The 16,050-nt window shown below is 35.4% G+C and overlaps 1 protein-coding gene across 3 annotated transcripts; it reads right to left on the bottom strand.

Moving 5' to 3' along the window:
* Window positions 1-1,484: 1,484 nt before the first annotated feature.
* Window positions 1,485-12,878, bottom strand: LOC120206142 (protein LSD1-like). Of its 3 annotated transcripts, none has more exons than XM_039205871.1 (8): window positions 12,752-12,878; window positions 12,593-12,666; window positions 11,869-11,982; window positions 8,675-8,785; window positions 7,718-7,833; window positions 1,990-2,061; window positions 1,839-1,892; window positions 1,485-1,708 (listed from the first exon to the last, which is right to left on the bottom strand). In XM_039205871.1, the coding sequence occupies exons 3-8, from the start codon at window positions 11,978-11,980 to the stop codon at window positions 1,667-1,669; spliced, it is 507 nt and encodes a 168-aa protein (XP_039061802.1). In that variant the 5' UTR covers window positions 11,981-11,982; window positions 12,593-12,666; window positions 12,752-12,878; the 3' UTR covers window positions 1,485-1,666. The 3 variants fall into 3 exon arrangements, with proteins under 3 accessions (XP_039061802.1, XP_039061803.1, XP_039061805.1); XM_039205872.1 differs by having other exon boundaries at window positions 11,869-11,991; XM_039205874.1 differs by having other exon boundaries at window positions 12,593-12,605; window positions 12,752-12,875.
* Between the last annotated feature and the right edge of the window lie 3,172 nt (window positions 12,879-16,050).

Consider the following 16,050-nt stretch of genomic DNA (forward strand, 5'->3'; position numbering starts at 1 on the left):
AATCATTTCGTTACTTTTTAAATCTGAATGAACAAAATAAAAATTTATGATGATTGGATGTCCAACCATGTTTTATTAATAGGTAACGATATATAAAACAAAATGATGAAGATGTAGAAGTATGCATAGAAGGACACGTTCTCCCCTCAAAGGATTGTTTCAAGTACCCTAGGGTCTATGATACATAAAGATGGGGGTGTAGATGATGACGTTACACACCGTATAAAGGCGGGATGGCTAAAGTGGAGGGCCGCTACTGGAGTTCTGTGTGACAAGAAGGTCCCTCTAAAACTTAAGGGAAAATTTTATAGAATGGCAATAAGACCAGCGCTGTTGTATGGATCAGAATGTTGGGCAACCAAGAAGGATCACGTGAGGAGGATTGAGGCCGCAGAAATGAGAATGCTTCGATGGACATGTGGTAGGACTCTGAGGGATATGACGACAAACTCTGCTATTAGGATGTCCTTGGGGGTGGTGTCTGTTTCCGAAAAATTGAGGGAGGGAAGACTACGGTGGTTTGGGCATGTCCTTAGGCGACTACCGTCGGATGCGGTAAGGAGGGTAGAGTCGATTACAGTCGACGGTGCCAGAAGGAAAGGACGACCAAGGCGAAAGTGGGAAGACTGCTTGAGATCTGATTTGAGGGATTTAGCCCTTACCGAAGACATGACCTCTGATAGGAAAATATGGAGGCTAAAGACTAGGGTAGTCGAGTAGTGTGGGTCACATCTATAGGGTGTATCATCTCTGTCTTCTTTTAATGTCTTTGTAGTATTTTCCATGACTTATACTTTTAATACGTTTCTGTTATTGGTATTTATGAAGGATTAGAACTGGGCTTGCTAACGTTGACTTCTGTGTATCATTCTCTTCATGTTTCCTCTTTTAAATTAGCCGGATCTTATGTTTCTGTCTATATGCAGAGATTCTTTCGCAGGGATTATTATGCAGGGATAAATTCCAGTTACAGACGCACATATGATTTTAATGACTGCATATGAATACTGATTAGCTATGTATTTATGTATTTATTTATACATGCATTGCATTTTATCTAAATTTTTAATTTTCTGACTGCCAGAAGTCTTCCACGGAAGCTACTCTCAACCTGGCGTTGGGGGTAGCCTACTACCCTACCTCCCCCTTACCCCATACATATGGGAATTGGGTTTTGTTGTTGTTGTTGTTGATATATAAAACAAAAACAGAAGAAGATATCTTTTGTAATCATTTTATTATTGAAGAATCAAAATCATTTGGCCTGCTTAATGTCGATGCATCTATTTATAATATTAAAGACTATATACAGAATGTTATATATAAGCATAGAAGGGTAATGAGAGAGAGAGAGAGAGAGAGGAGAGCAGAGAAGACATACACATTCAGTCGGCTCCCGTGGCTAAACTACATACATGTGAACATTACGTCACTTTCGCAAATTATGCCGTATACGACGATCAATATAAATGACACTTTCAATCTCTCTCGTACACAATGTACAACATCACATTTCCCTACCTCATCATGAACGGATAATGGACAAATGTTAATGATTTCCATTTTCAACACCATATACACAACTAATTGCCCTGCAATAATAACCATGTTTGTTTCCATTCTCCTCAAATGAAAGCCAAAAATAACAATAAAAACCAACATCGGATCATTTCTTGTCGGTCGTTACGCCAACCACCACATTGCTCACCTGCAATATCATGAGTTTCTGTCAGGCATCCCTCTTTCTTCCCCAACCATGTTGCAACTTTCTATACAATAAAAATTCATGACATTCAAGCAAACACAAAGTAGATATATGCAGTTACACTAATATTTACCAATTTGCCACTCTCATCGACAGACGTGGGATTCTCAATGACGACTGTTTGGCTCTGAGAAGAGGCATTGGTCAAAAGGTTAGATTCAGGTAGCAGTCAATAACTCGAAACCATCTACATTTTAAAGGAAAAGAAAGCTTCAATAACTTACTGCAAAAGTAGATGGTTTAGTCCCTGTAGCATTCGTCCTGCTTGCTGGAAGCGAAACCCTTACATTGCCCATCTGAAACATAGATGACAAATACAGTGAGCAGGTAAACCAAAAAATAGAGGTTCTCTAGACATAAATGTATATACACTGTCTCACACAACGCAATTCACTTTCAAAAATATTATCGCATGGACATAAATAGGTACTCGTCTTTCTAATTAAATACAATGCAATTCACTTTCAAAAAGGGAAATCATACAAAAAAAAAGGCTTACAAGAATCAACATGAAAAATTAGACAAAGAGAAGTCATTTTTTTTATAAGATTTGAAGGCCTCATTAAAAACCTCCTTTAGGATTAATGGAGCTTGTATAGAAGCTCCTTAATCAATGGAAGGAGGAAAAGAGTGCCTTATATTTCATTAGAAAATAACAATTAAAACCATGGAAAATAAATCCAAATAACCCTTACAACAATAAGCAAACCCCAACCTAACAGGAACCAAAAACCAATCTGAAAATACCACCAACATAAAAATCATCCTAAACCAGCCTTTGCTAAAGCATCAACAACCATGTTAGATGTTAGCTGTCCTTGCAACCCATCTAACAACCCCCCAAAATTCTAAGACTATCAACTATGTCTGTAACAATAAAACCATATACAACTGGACATGAATCAACATCATTGATCCAGTCTACTGCAACCCTGCTATCACTCTCAACAATCAGCCTATCTTTGAACCTCCCTTGAAAAGAGGCAAAGAAAGAAATGCCCCTTTTAATAGCTTTAAGTTCCTTCAAAGTCGGAGGTCCCGAACCAGCAGGCTCCTGAAAAGAACCTAGGATTACACCAGAATGATCCCTCAAAAGACCTCCAAGACCTGATTTCTTCCAATCACTACTAATGGCTGCATCCACATTCAATTTAATGAAACTCATGGGGGGAGGTGACCAAGGGATTGTAGAAGACTTTACGAAATTATAGGTCGAATAAGAATCCCCTAAAGAATGATAAAAAATCAACGAGTCCTTAGGGATAGAAATATCCTTATGCTTAGCTAGGAACCAAGAAGCAAGCCTAACTCTTGTTAAGAAAAACAACTTTGTCAGATCAAGCTTCCCTCCTTCAAAAACAATAGAATTTTGGTTTTCCAAATGGTCCAAATAACAGCCCCAGGAATGAAAGTCCAAATCGCAGAATTAGATTTCAACTCGTCCCACGCTAGAAGAAAGATTTTTGCATCTGCAGAAAAAACAGAATTGAACCTCCATAATTTTAGAAATTTGTTCCATATAGACCACGACACCGAACAATTAAAGAATAAATGTGAGGAAGTTTCTTCAACCATTCTGCAAAGAGGGCATAGAACATCCTCAATACCTTGAACACCTCTTTTAACAAATTCTGATTTAACAACTAATTTATGGAGCACAACTTGCCACAATAAAGTTTCAGCTCTAGGGGGAACCAATCCTCTCCAAACGATATTATTCCAGAAATGAGCAGCTTCTGAACCTGATGTACACCTCTTGACACAAGAACTTACTGTAAAAACACCATCCCCACTGCCTTTCCAAATCAACCCATCACTGGAATCATTAGACAGAGAAAAAGAAGAAATTATGCTCACCAGATTACACCATTGTTCAAGCTCCCAATCATTTAAGTTTCTTCTTACTTGGACATCCCAAATCCAACCCGATGAGAGAAATTCTCCAAACTCACAAAGCTTACCATATTTATTAGTAGAAAGGCAAAACAGTCTAGGGAACAAAATCTGGAACGGATAATCAGCAGCCCAACTATCCTGCCAAAATCTAATATTCTTACCATTTCCAACATGAAAGCTGCACAAACTACGAAACTTAGAACCAAAGGAGTCTTGCTTGTAATAGTCGTTAACCACTGTTCTCCATAACCAGGAAGATTTAGGTGGAACCTTGCTATCAAACAGTAATCTTGTTGAATCAATGTTGTATTTGTTGCATATAAATTCCCTCCAAACAGAACTTCTCTCATTTGCGAACCTCCAAGATCATTTCCCTATCAGTGCTCTATTCATACTCAACAGATTTCGGACTCCCAAGCCTCCCTCATTCTTTGGTCTGCAAACATCATCCCATTTAACCCAGTGTATCTTCTTAATACCAATTCTCCCTCCCCATAAAAAATTAGACATAATTGAGTTAAGAGACTTTAGGATTGAAGCTGTAATCTTGAACATAGACAAATAATACGTTGGTAGAGAGGATAGAACCGATTTGATTAAAACCAGTCTGCCTGCTAATGACAGAGTAGCAGCCTTCCAACCGACTAATTTAGAGTGAAAATTCTGCACCACTGGTTCCCAAATGACTAAGGAGTTCTTAGGAGCACCTAGTGGGAGACCTAGATAGTTAGAGGGGAAGTTTCCAACCGTACAACCAATAGAGTCTGCCCAAGTCTTAACCTCCTATTGGGAAATGTTAAGCCCGAACAATATGCTTTTCTTCAGGTTTAATTGCAGCCCTGACATAACCTCAAATACCCTAAGCACCATCTTCACATTCATAATTTGCGTCTTTGAAGCTCCACAAAAAATAATTAGGTCATCCGCAAACTGCAAGTGTGTAAGATTAAAGGAACCTTCCCCCTTGCCAACAGTCATACCAGCAAATAATCCCTCCGAGACAACCCTTCGGATTAACACATTCAACAATTCCCCAACTAGATTAAATAACAAAGGTGAGAGTGAACATCCCTATCTAAGACCCTTGGCCATTGGAAACTCCTCGGATGGAACCCCATTTACTAACACTGAAATCTAAGCTGTAGAAACACATCTCTTGATCCAACTTATCCAAGTAGAACTGAAACCCATCTTTTCCATCACCTTGAACAAAATAGGCCAGTCTACCGTATCATAAGCCTTTTTGAAATCAACTTTAAACACATAACCCTTAAGCCCTTTCTTCCTCCAATAATCAATACCATCGTTAGCAATGAGAGAGCAATCCAAAATTTGTTGTCCGGGAACAAAAACAAATTGTGTCGGGCTGATTATATCTCCTATACAACTTCTGAGCCTCCTGGAAAGACACTTAGATAAAATCTTATAAACTCCTCCTACTAGACTTATAGGTCTATAATCATCAAGGCTTCCAATGTTAGATCCCTTAGGAATAAGGGTGATAAAAGTGTGGTTAATGTCATGCTCCCAATCTTTCCCCACATAGAATCTGTGAAAAAACTGCATAATATTTTCCTTAAGAACTGTCCAAAATCTTTTAAAAAATCCCAAGTTCAATCCGTCGGGCCCCAGAGCTTTATTACTATAGCAAGACTTTAGAGTCTCCCAAACCTCCTCCTCGGAAAACTCCTTCTCTAAAAGAATACTTTGTTCGGGGGAAATTCTAGAAAAAGCCAATCCAATTTCTTCTATTCCAAAGTAGTTCGATCATTGAAAATTTTGAAAAAATGGTCTTTCACAGTGACCTTGATAACTGCTGGATCATGAGTAATATTCCCTTCAACTTCTAAAGCATTCAACGCATTTCGTTTTCTTCTAACTGAAGCACAAGTATGAAAAAATCTTGTGTTTCGATCCCATCCACTTCTTTCTAGAATTTTGGTACCAAATCTGCTCCTCAATTCTATGAAGTCTCCATAGTTATGATTTACACACCCTTATCTCCTCTACAATCCCCTGAACCGAAACATCATTCAACTGTTGGGCCTCCTCCTCTAGCTTTTGAATTTTCTTTTCTAAATCTGAGATTTCTGCTCCCGGAAACTGGTTTTTCTTCCCTGTCCATTTTTTGATGGCTGCTTTTGAGTTCTTGAAAACACTTAGTATTCTAGCTTTTCTCCCAAGCATTTTACAGTCTGTGGTAGTATGTCTGACCATTTCCTTAAAACCATCTTCCTCCATCAAATAGTTAAACAATCTAAAAGGCTTTTTTCCCCAATCAACTCCTCCATCTTGTAACAAAATAGCATTGTGGTCTGAAATGGATTTAGGGATGAGTGACTGAGTTATCTCAGGAAAAGTAGCCAAAAACTGCCCATCCACCAAGAACCTATCCAATCTAACAAATGTTGGATCATCTTAGTTATTACACCAAGTGAACCTGCCCCCATTCAAAGGCAGATTAATTAAACATGAAGACTGAATAAACTGAGAGAAAATCCTCATTGAGAATCTGTTTTGAGCTCTGCCCACCTTCTCATCCTCACACAAGTACACATTAAAATCCCCTCCAACACAAACCGGCAGATTCTGTCCAGAAATAAACACACTAAGTTCTTCAAAAAAACTTTCTTTTTCTTCCTCCACTTAAGGCCCATAAACATTTATGAGCACACTTTTGAATTGGTTCGATCTGAATTTCCCCACAACAACAATAAATCTTTTGTTAATGCTATTGACTTTCCATCTCAAACACATTGTCATCCCAACAACATAGTAATCCCCTTGAAGAACCAATAGCTGGAGATTCAATAACACCCTGAAAAATATTCAACCCATTCCTTCTAAAAAAATGACCTTTGTATCTTCTCTGCTTTAGTTTCTTGTAGCCAAAGAAAAGAAGGATATGTGCTAGAAACTAATCTCTGAACTGCTTTTTGTTTTTCTCTTTTTCCCAATCCCCTTACATTCCATGAAATTATTGCTAATTTGTTCTTCATGAATAATAATTGAAAAACCTGACTTCCCTCCTATGGCAACTCAATTGTCCATATTCAAGCCTTTCTCTAATTTAATTATTCTTTCCAGAAAAGCCTCCTTCCCCTGTGTAAAAGAAACCCCCAGAATCTGACTAACTTGCCGTGTAGCTAATGCTTCATCCAAAAGCTCCGAAAAACCTGAAGAAGATGTTGTACAGATGCTAACATGATCTAAAGCTTCCCTTACCAATAATCTTTTTACCCTTCTCTTGCAGCTACCAGAATTGGATTTTGACAAATGTCTATCCACAACACAGCCCTCTGGCTGTCCATCAAAACTTCTAACATCAGCTTTACCAGCTAATTTTGTCTCCTCACTGCCTTGTACATTAAACTCTGATGGTTGAAAAATCTGTTGAGCTGACTTGCAGGACAGATCATTAACCTTCTTTGGATCTAGGCCATCCTTTGTATCACTAGTTCCCTTTTGTTCCTCCTCATGCCAATATCTTGAATATATGAGAAATAAATATCCCAATCCGTTAAACAGTGGAGTTGGCATGGGTGCCAACAAAAACTTCCCAATCCATTCCGAACATACCAAAAATGACTCAACACGTAACCTTACCCAATATCTGTTTCAAGAGAGGGAACTGATTCTAACTGATTTTGGTCCGAATCAACCAATAACTACGCTGGGGAAAGTAAGACCAAGTTTGAGAGAGATTGCCACCAAGTTGAATTAAAGAAGACCCATAAACAAGAAAACATAAGAAGTTCGCAACAACCGCATGCAAACCAAATAAATGTACATACATTCAGAAATAGACCAAATATATTCAGAGATATTGTGATGAATATAAAGATTTGGAGATTAAAAAGCTGACCTTGTATCAGAAAACGTGCAATAACATATGAACTGAAAAAATGACAACTATTAAGCAATTTATAAATTAATGTGGCCCTCTTTTAGCCTCTCAGAAATGCAATTAAATCCTAAATCTCTGCAAATTCTTAGAAAAATGTTCAATTACATACACACTAATGAAAAATTGTGCCAATTCAATCATAAACTTACGCCAACATTAGTAACATATTGACAGACAGCACATTTGACTGATGGAGCTCCATACGGATACATTAGTGTTGTATGGCAGTGCCCACAGTTGATATGAGATATCTGGTTGGATGATGCTTTTTCCATGGTAATGAGATCCAAGAAAAGATAAGGCAAAAAAGGGTCAGTAAACAAGCTGGAGACCATGAAATTGAAAGGGAAGAAAAAATGAATTAACATTTAGTACAAACTACTGCCAAGCAGCCTGGAAATGCACTGATAAAAGGTTGAATGAGGAACCAAAGAAGAAAATACACTACATGGTTCATACTCCATCCCAAAGTTCATAGAAGATATACAACTTCTGGTACGCTAACATTCTTTTGAAATAAAAATTCCACTTTGAGAAAAAAAGAGAACCAAAGTCCAAAGTGATCAGGCTGCTTTCTATGAAGAAGCATACTAAGATCATCTATTTACCAAAACAGCTCAAATGCCACAAAGCAAGCCTAAACGTGCATGCAACATGAAAAAAAAACCCCAAAGCCACAGAAAACTGCAGTGGCATGCTAAAAAAAGTATGCATAATTTGAATAGGACAGCCAATAATCCAGATGCCAGACAGTTTGGAAACATTTTAAGATCATTAACTACTCAAAGTAATCAGATTGCAAGTAAAAGAAAATAATAATATAAAATGGTGAAAAAAAAATCCATGTGGAACACATTGTGACACAAAATACAGGATGGGGAAGCGCTAATCAGAGAACAGAAAAGCTCCCATTTTCTCCAAAAAAAAAAAAAACTGTACACATTCTTAAACCTGCTTACTTTGCCTAAAAAGTAAAAGGATCAACCCACAAGCATTAAACTTTCATCAAAGTACAAAAATGACTTTCCATTTAATAGCAACAATCTTGCACTTCCAAACATTATAACCACAAATTTAAATCATTTACACAAACCAGTATATTGTACCTGTTGCAAAGTTAACAGTGTTACAGCAAGAGCATCTTACACTTGTTGCTCCACGTGTATACATTAGCAATGTTCGACACCCCCCACATATGAGTTGAGCCATTTCCAGCCCTGCAGGGTTTATTTAAAAACTTGGATTAGCAAGCCATAAGATTCCTATCAGATATTGAATTTATTATGTTTACATATCCAGATAAGAGGAATGTTACTGGCCACTCTACATTATTGTTTTCTTTGCCTTAAATTAATCTCTTATTTCAGTAGAAAATTTTATATAACACCACAACTGTTAATAGCATTACCAGATAGTCTCATAGTATAAATCAATCGAGGTAACCAAATGAAAAAAAATAAAAAAACACGTTCAAAAGTAAAATACAGTAGCACTGCAATCAGACATCTGTTAAAATGACCAGGAAAAAACAGTGCCAAGAGTACCACCATACTAGTTGGCAGATTATCACCCTGTAATTAAAGAATGCCATCATTAATCTTACAAAGTTTTTCTTAAAAAGAACCGTTAGATATTATGGTCCAAAATTCAGTTGCACGTTGATGTCTACGTTCCAGAAGAAAGAAAGTTAATATTGCCAAAATGCCCAAAAGTTGTGGGTAACAACCATTAGGTGGGTGGTCTATAATCAAACCAAGTTGAATGGTATGTCTGAGCAACTTGCCAAGATGGAGTTATGCTTCCAACAGATCCAATGGTTTATGGTTTTGGGACCATAAAACAATTTGTGGTTTGCTTGGGGGTGCCCATGCATTCCAAAATACAAAACCAAGTTCACATAAAGCAGCAGTTATGGAAGAAATAAACTCTACAATGAATGGACTTATGTCCAACTAAAACTATTTTCAACAATTACCCAAGAACATAATATTTATACCTCAAAAACAAATAGCCGTATGTTCTCACTGACAAGCAGTAACAAGTTAGATTTTACAATGTTTTGTTATCAAGTTGAATTGAATTTGGTGGAATCTATGCTTCACTCCAAAAGTTAAAAGGTCAGATTACTGAACAATACTAAATAGAGGTATATATTGCATGTTAGCTTGTACGATGTTTTATTGGGATTGAAATTCTTAACGAGTTAGCAGCTTGGGCACCAAATCTGCCCAAATCCAATCACAGCTATTAGACCTTTAGCAAAGAGAAACCCATAGTTTCTTTTGGGTACTTTCCAAAATGCTTCTATAAAGCAAAAGAAAATAGTTAAAAGCCAAATCATAATTGACTAAAAATGAACAAAGGACTAAAATGTATAACCAATCTAACATTTTAGTCGGTATAAATGTAAAATCATTCATTTTGTTATAAAATAATGCGTTGTATTTATTGCTTCAAGAATTTTTTTTTTTGCTTTTCCTTGTTTGGAAGCAAAAACGAAATAACAAAGGTATCAGCCAAAAGATAACTTGCAAATGTTGGCATCCAACAAGGTTAAGTGAAAAGAGAATACAAGTCTTGAAAAATCATGGGATGAATCAAACACCTTGGCAATTCCGCAAATAGGTGATTGTAATCAGGAACCAGACTCTGACAGTTTGTAGGATGTGGTAGAGGAACAAGGTCAGTACCAAGGTATTTTCAGGTTTGACACATACATATCAGTGATATACTAACAAATATATGTCAACTTACAAGTAAGAGAATACATTCTCAAACTGCGAAAAATATAAGAATGATGCTTGTGGCTTACTACATCTGATACATTGCATTCAAGCTAACTTGTATTATAGCTGCTATGTGCAGCTAACGACAAATTAAATCCAATCATAAGGACAAAAAACCCAGCTCCATCATTTGTACCGCTCAAATTAATTCTCATTTCAGCATGCCAGCATTTAGAAATAAAAACAATGACAGATGTTTAGACAAGGGGCAAATTTTCAAATAAGATTCCAGCATAATTATAAATGAGGTCCGGTGGATCTCCATGGTCTTGATAACTGAAGTCCTCATTTAGTTAATGAAGAGGTACACTAGTTTCTAATAGGATCATCCAAGGAGGCAAAGCCTAAATCACTAGGTCAAATATTAAGGGGTGAAAATGAACCCACTAAGCCAAGTATTCTTACATAAGTAGTTCACAATGCCACTCACAGATATAGATAAGCCTGGAAAATCTTACATAGATAGTGCTGGTTCATGAGGAGAGAGGCTGAAAATGACAACAACATGACTGCACGTGCTAATGAGGGAATGAAGGATTTTTTAAATGATTTGCCCATCAAAGGTGGTGCACGAAATTTGAGGGATGATTTGTTCTCGCACATTTCCAGGCAGAAACACAGAGCAAAGGAGGGTAATTATAATAAGTATACCTCTCTCCAAACTGTTCATGTTAAAAAATCTGCTCCTCAAAAGAAGACTTTGCACTGCCGAAACAAGTACAAACAGAAGAAGGTTCTTCGCCCGGTTCTTGCAGAAAGATTCCTTTATGATTTGGAATTTCCAGCATTGGGGCAGAGTCTAAAGAAGGAAGACACAGACTCCTTGCAGTTCGGGAAAGAATTGGGTTTTGAGTCTAATGGCTCAGTAGTGGCTCTGATTTCGGAAGATTACGGCAGTGGAAGTTTTGGAAGGTGACTCGCATATGATCATTGTTTTTGGAGTTGGAGGTTCGGATGGTCTATGTCGACAAGATGAGCATTAAATGGCAGAAAGGAGGAGTTTCGAAGCTTGCTTCTCTGCAACCTTTTCATGTGGAAGCTCTTGGCCTTTGTGGTTGATTTTGGTTCCTATGGATTGAGTTAGCTGTTTTATTTGGCTTCTATTAAAGTTGTTTTGTTTTGTGGTGTCTTTCGGGCCAAACTCAGGTTTTAAGTCTGGTCTGTTTTATTAGTGGCTGTTGTTGTAACTAAGGTGATTTAGGCTGAGTGAATGCTGTTTTTTAGGTTGTTTTCGTTTGTTTCTGGTGCTCTGTGTATGTTGGGGTGGATTATGGTTGCATCTTGTAATGAAATCTTAAGGCACTCTTTTCCTCCTTCTGCTGATTAAGGAGTTTCTCTATAAACTCCTCTAATCAAGACGGGTTTTTTTTAATGAGGCCTTCAATTCCTATCAAAATAATAATAATAATCATGTTCATGTTGAAAATACTGAAAACTAGCAACCGTTCACAACTTGAGAAAACTGATGGTTGATTTTAAATGTTCAATTAATAAGAATGAGAATTGAAGTTTACCAGGGGGAGGGACTTGGGTGATTGTATTACATAATGCACAGCAAACATTTGTAGCCCCTCTAGGATAAAGAAGAATGCTCCTACACCCGCTGCAAACGAGCTGGCTTTGCATATCTGCTGTCACTGTAAAGAACGATGTAAAGGTGCATTTTATAAACCTGATTATACCAATAATAACAATTTACAACCGGTAATGTCATCTTTTAGATTCAATATAAGCATATGATAGTAAAACCTCATCCATTAATACAATCCTGTCGATCTAGATGAAACAACAAGACATCCAGAGGTCAAAATTCATGACATTCAAAAACACCAAAATTGCTAGCCAAAAAAAAATAGAATAGTAATAAAGATGTCTCAAAGGAGGAGCGAGATTCATTTAACAAATAGCATCCAACAGCAACTTAATGAAAGTTCTATCTCAGAGTACAACAGATACACGTCAATATGCATCACAATCACTGTAGAAAAAAACGGGGTTAAAGAGTTTGAAATAACAAAAATATTGAGAAAGAAAAAACATTAGAACAGAAATAGTACTATCGGTGCACAGTCTTTCTCTTTAATCACTTTTTCCCTTAAAGCATTTCTTTCTCTTTTGTCCTTTCAATCATATAGTAGTTAACAACTCAGCAAAAGCAGTACATCATTTCTAAAATCCCTTTATTTTCAGTGAAATCCTAACATGAATTTTATCAAAAACCCGGAGAGGAAGAAATACCCGATTTCCCTTCCTTCAACAAGAAACCAATCCCAATTTCTTGGGGAGCTATCGAAATTAAGGCTCAAAATTTCCTGTCAAACAAATTAAAAACAAAAATTAAAAGTAAGTACGAGGCAAATTAAAAAGATGAAAGATAATAAGAAGTTTAACTTTTACCTTGAAGAAGAAGGCCGAGAAGTTGAATATCAGGAAAAATAAATAAATATTATCAAAAGGATATTTTAAATGCTGCGATTTTACAGATATGATGAGATCCGCGAAAATTAGGAATCTTGCAATTACGTTGACTTGTTTCTTTTCCTTCTTTTTTTTCTCTTTTGGGAGGTTTGGTTGAAGTTTCTTAAGAAAATGTCGTTGGGAATTAGGATTCGGCCGACTTTTTCACCTTTACCCCCCTATTATTTACTTATTTAATTCTCGAAGTTGTCACGAATTTCTTTTTTCTTCTTATTTAAACTAGAGTTTGAGAGTTTTAAGTTTTAAATTTTGAGTTTTGATTTTATGAATCATTTTAATTTAAAGTTATAAAATTTTAATTATTTGTTAATAATATTTTTATTTTTATTATTAATATAATAATTATTATTTTTAAAAATATAAGATGATTACAAGATAGACTATTTAAAATTATTCTTAGTCAGGACAACACACATAGTCAGAGACATAACTACTTCAATTTGGGATCTTTAAGAAAAATTCTATAATAATTATTTTATATACTTATTATAAATATTATAAAAAGCTATTATTTTATATTTTAAATAAAAATATTCCGATAACTGTTTATATATAACAGTTAATATGAACGGTAATAAACTAAAAATAATCCATGCATAATTACATATGTATTAATTGAACAACCAATTTAAATTAAATAATTGAAGATGAAAAAATACTTCTCTATAGTGAGAGTTAAAATTTTTAAATTTTATGATTAAATAAAAAGCATTCTTTCAATTATGATTTTAAGGTCAAAAATTAAGTATTTAATATTATATATAAATAAATAAAAATATTTTTCTCAACCCAAAAATATTGCCAAACACACTCTTAATAATCCTTGGATATAGTCATAGACATCACCATCTTTTTCTTGGGTCTTCGACCATTAAAATGAGGATGGCCTGGTATTTAGGCCATCACGAATCTCTTTGACTCATTTCTGCCAATTATCCTTAGTGATGGCAAAAAGAAAAACCAAAATCCACGGATTGAAATTTAATTCGATGATTTGTTTGTTTGTTTTCAATAATTTTTTAATTTATTTATAATATATATCTTATAAATACTACTGTTCAAATCTAACATCTTTATAGATTTAGGTGGCGTTTGGTTCGCTGGAATATTTATGAGGGAATTGGAATCTGTTAAGGAATTAGAATCTGTAAGAATTGGAATCTAATTACATATTCTGTTTGGTTGGCAGGAAATAGAATTGGAATCCAATTTCATATTCTGTTTGATTCGGAGACATGTCAGATGAATTTGATTTCAGTAATGTAAAACAACAGAATTACCCTTCTTATTTTTTTGCTTTATTTTAGTTTATTTTACAACTTACATGTAGTAATATATTATAAAAAATTAAAAAATATTAAATTTTTATTTTATTGATTGATTATTCATTTCAATAAATTATAAAAAATCATGCTAATAAACATTATAAGTTAAAATCATCGCAATCAAAATAGGTTAATAAGTTACCAAAAGATAGAGTAATATTTTGATACATTCCAATCGGAGTATGTTAATTAATTACCAAAAAATATACCAAAAACTATTTTTATTCAATATATGAATTAAAAACTCAACCCGATACGACTTAAAATAATAATAAAATTATTTTTATTCAATAAAAATATTGACTTAATTGAAAAAAATTATATATAGAGGGGTATTATTGTAATTATTCCTAAATATATAAGGTAAAATTATATTTTTTTTAGGTTGGTCTAGTTTTTTTCACTCTACACCCGAACCCGACCCGACCTGACCCGAATATCACACTTAAAAAAACCCGACCCGACTCGACCCGAATATCACACTTAAAAAACCCGACCCGACCCGAACAAAATAAAGTTTCATCCGACCCGACCCTATGAATTAGAAATCCGACCCGACTCGACCCAAAATAATAAAAAATTATTTTTATTTAATAAAAACAGTGACTTAATCTGACCCGGTCCGAATTATATATATTTTTGGGTCGGTACGGTTTTTTTCATCCTAAACCCAAACCCGACCCGAATATCACACTTAAAAAAACCCGATCCGACCCGAATATCACACTTAAAAAACCCGACCCGACCCGAACAAAATAAAGTTTCATCCGACCCGAATATATGAATTAGAAATCCGAACCGACCCAAAATAATAAAAAAATATTTTTATTTAATAAAAACAGTGACTTAATCTGACCCGACCCGAATTATATATATTTTCGGGTCGGTCTGTTTTTTTAACCCTAAACCTAAACCCGACCCGACCCAAATATCACACTTAAAAAATCCGATCCGACCCGACCAAAATAAAGTTTCACCCGAACCGACCCGAATATATGAATTAGAAACCCGACCCGGAATAATAAAAAATATTTTTATTCAATATATGAATAAGTTACCAAATGATTGATGAAGGTAGTATGATCAAATTTCAATTTCCTCCAACAAGGGAATTGAATTCCATCAGGGATTCCAATTCCCTTGAAAAACTTGAACCAAACATGGAAAAGTGGTGAAATTGGATTCCAATTCCAAGGGATTTTATCCAACCAAACGCCACCTTACAGTAAATAATATTCATAAGATGGCTTGCGATGGAGTTTTGGTGTCAACGCAGTAGTTCTTCTATTCTGGTGGATGAATCCACGCTTGCAGGTTTGACCTATCATTAAATTTGGTTTGGCTACAAGATGGTTATCTATCTGTTTTTTTTTTGGAGCCTTGCAGCGGCATAGTCTCTATCGATGGATGAAAGCGTGTTTGCTGCTGCATTTGATTACCGATGTTCTCTCCTCATTTATTGTTTGGGTGTTGATCAGCTAGGTTTCTTCTAGGCCAGGCCAGGGCTAGGGTTTTGGTTTATTCTTATTGTATCCTATGTTTTCAGCCTTTAGGCCATTTCTTTTTGTACTTGCTTTTCTTTGTTGAGGAAAGTTTTTAATAAACAAAAAAAGTATGGATTATGTAATATTTGTATTGTTGAGTTAATCGATTGACGAATATGGTCAAGAGGGGGTGAATTGGCAATTAAAATTTTGGTAGAAGCTTTTGCAGAAAATTGAAAGAAATTTGCACAGCGATTTAGAGTGGTTCGACTTTCTCAACCAAAGTCTACGTCCACTACCTTAGCTATCCACACTAAGGATTTTTCACAAATTCACTAATTTTTCTTTCTTTTGAGGAAAAATAGTAACCTTACAAACCCTCAAGAATTATACCCCAAATTCTTGAGAA

Source organism: Hibiscus syriacus, unplaced genomic scaffold (assembly GCF_006381635.1).
Source record: "Hibiscus syriacus cultivar Baekdansim isolate YM2019G1 unplaced genomic scaffold, ASM638163v2 tig00013329_pilon, whole genome shotgun sequence".
NCBI classification, from domain to species: Eukaryota; Viridiplantae; Streptophyta; class Magnoliopsida; order Malvales; family Malvaceae; genus Hibiscus; species Hibiscus syriacus.

Coding starts and splice junctions, on each gene's coding strand:
- LOC120206142 (XM_039205871.1), bottom strand. CDS start 11,980: ATGCAAAGCCAGCTCGTTTGCAGCGGGTGTAGGAGCATTCTTCTTTAT. Junction 2,062..7,717: donor AATATGTTACTAATGTTGGC/GTAAGTTTATGA, acceptor TCTATGTTTCAG/ATGGGCAATGTAAGGGTTTC. Junction 1,709..1,838: donor TCGATGAGAGTGGCAAATTG/GTAAATATTAGT, acceptor ATGATATTGCAG/GTGAGCAATGTGGTGGTTGG.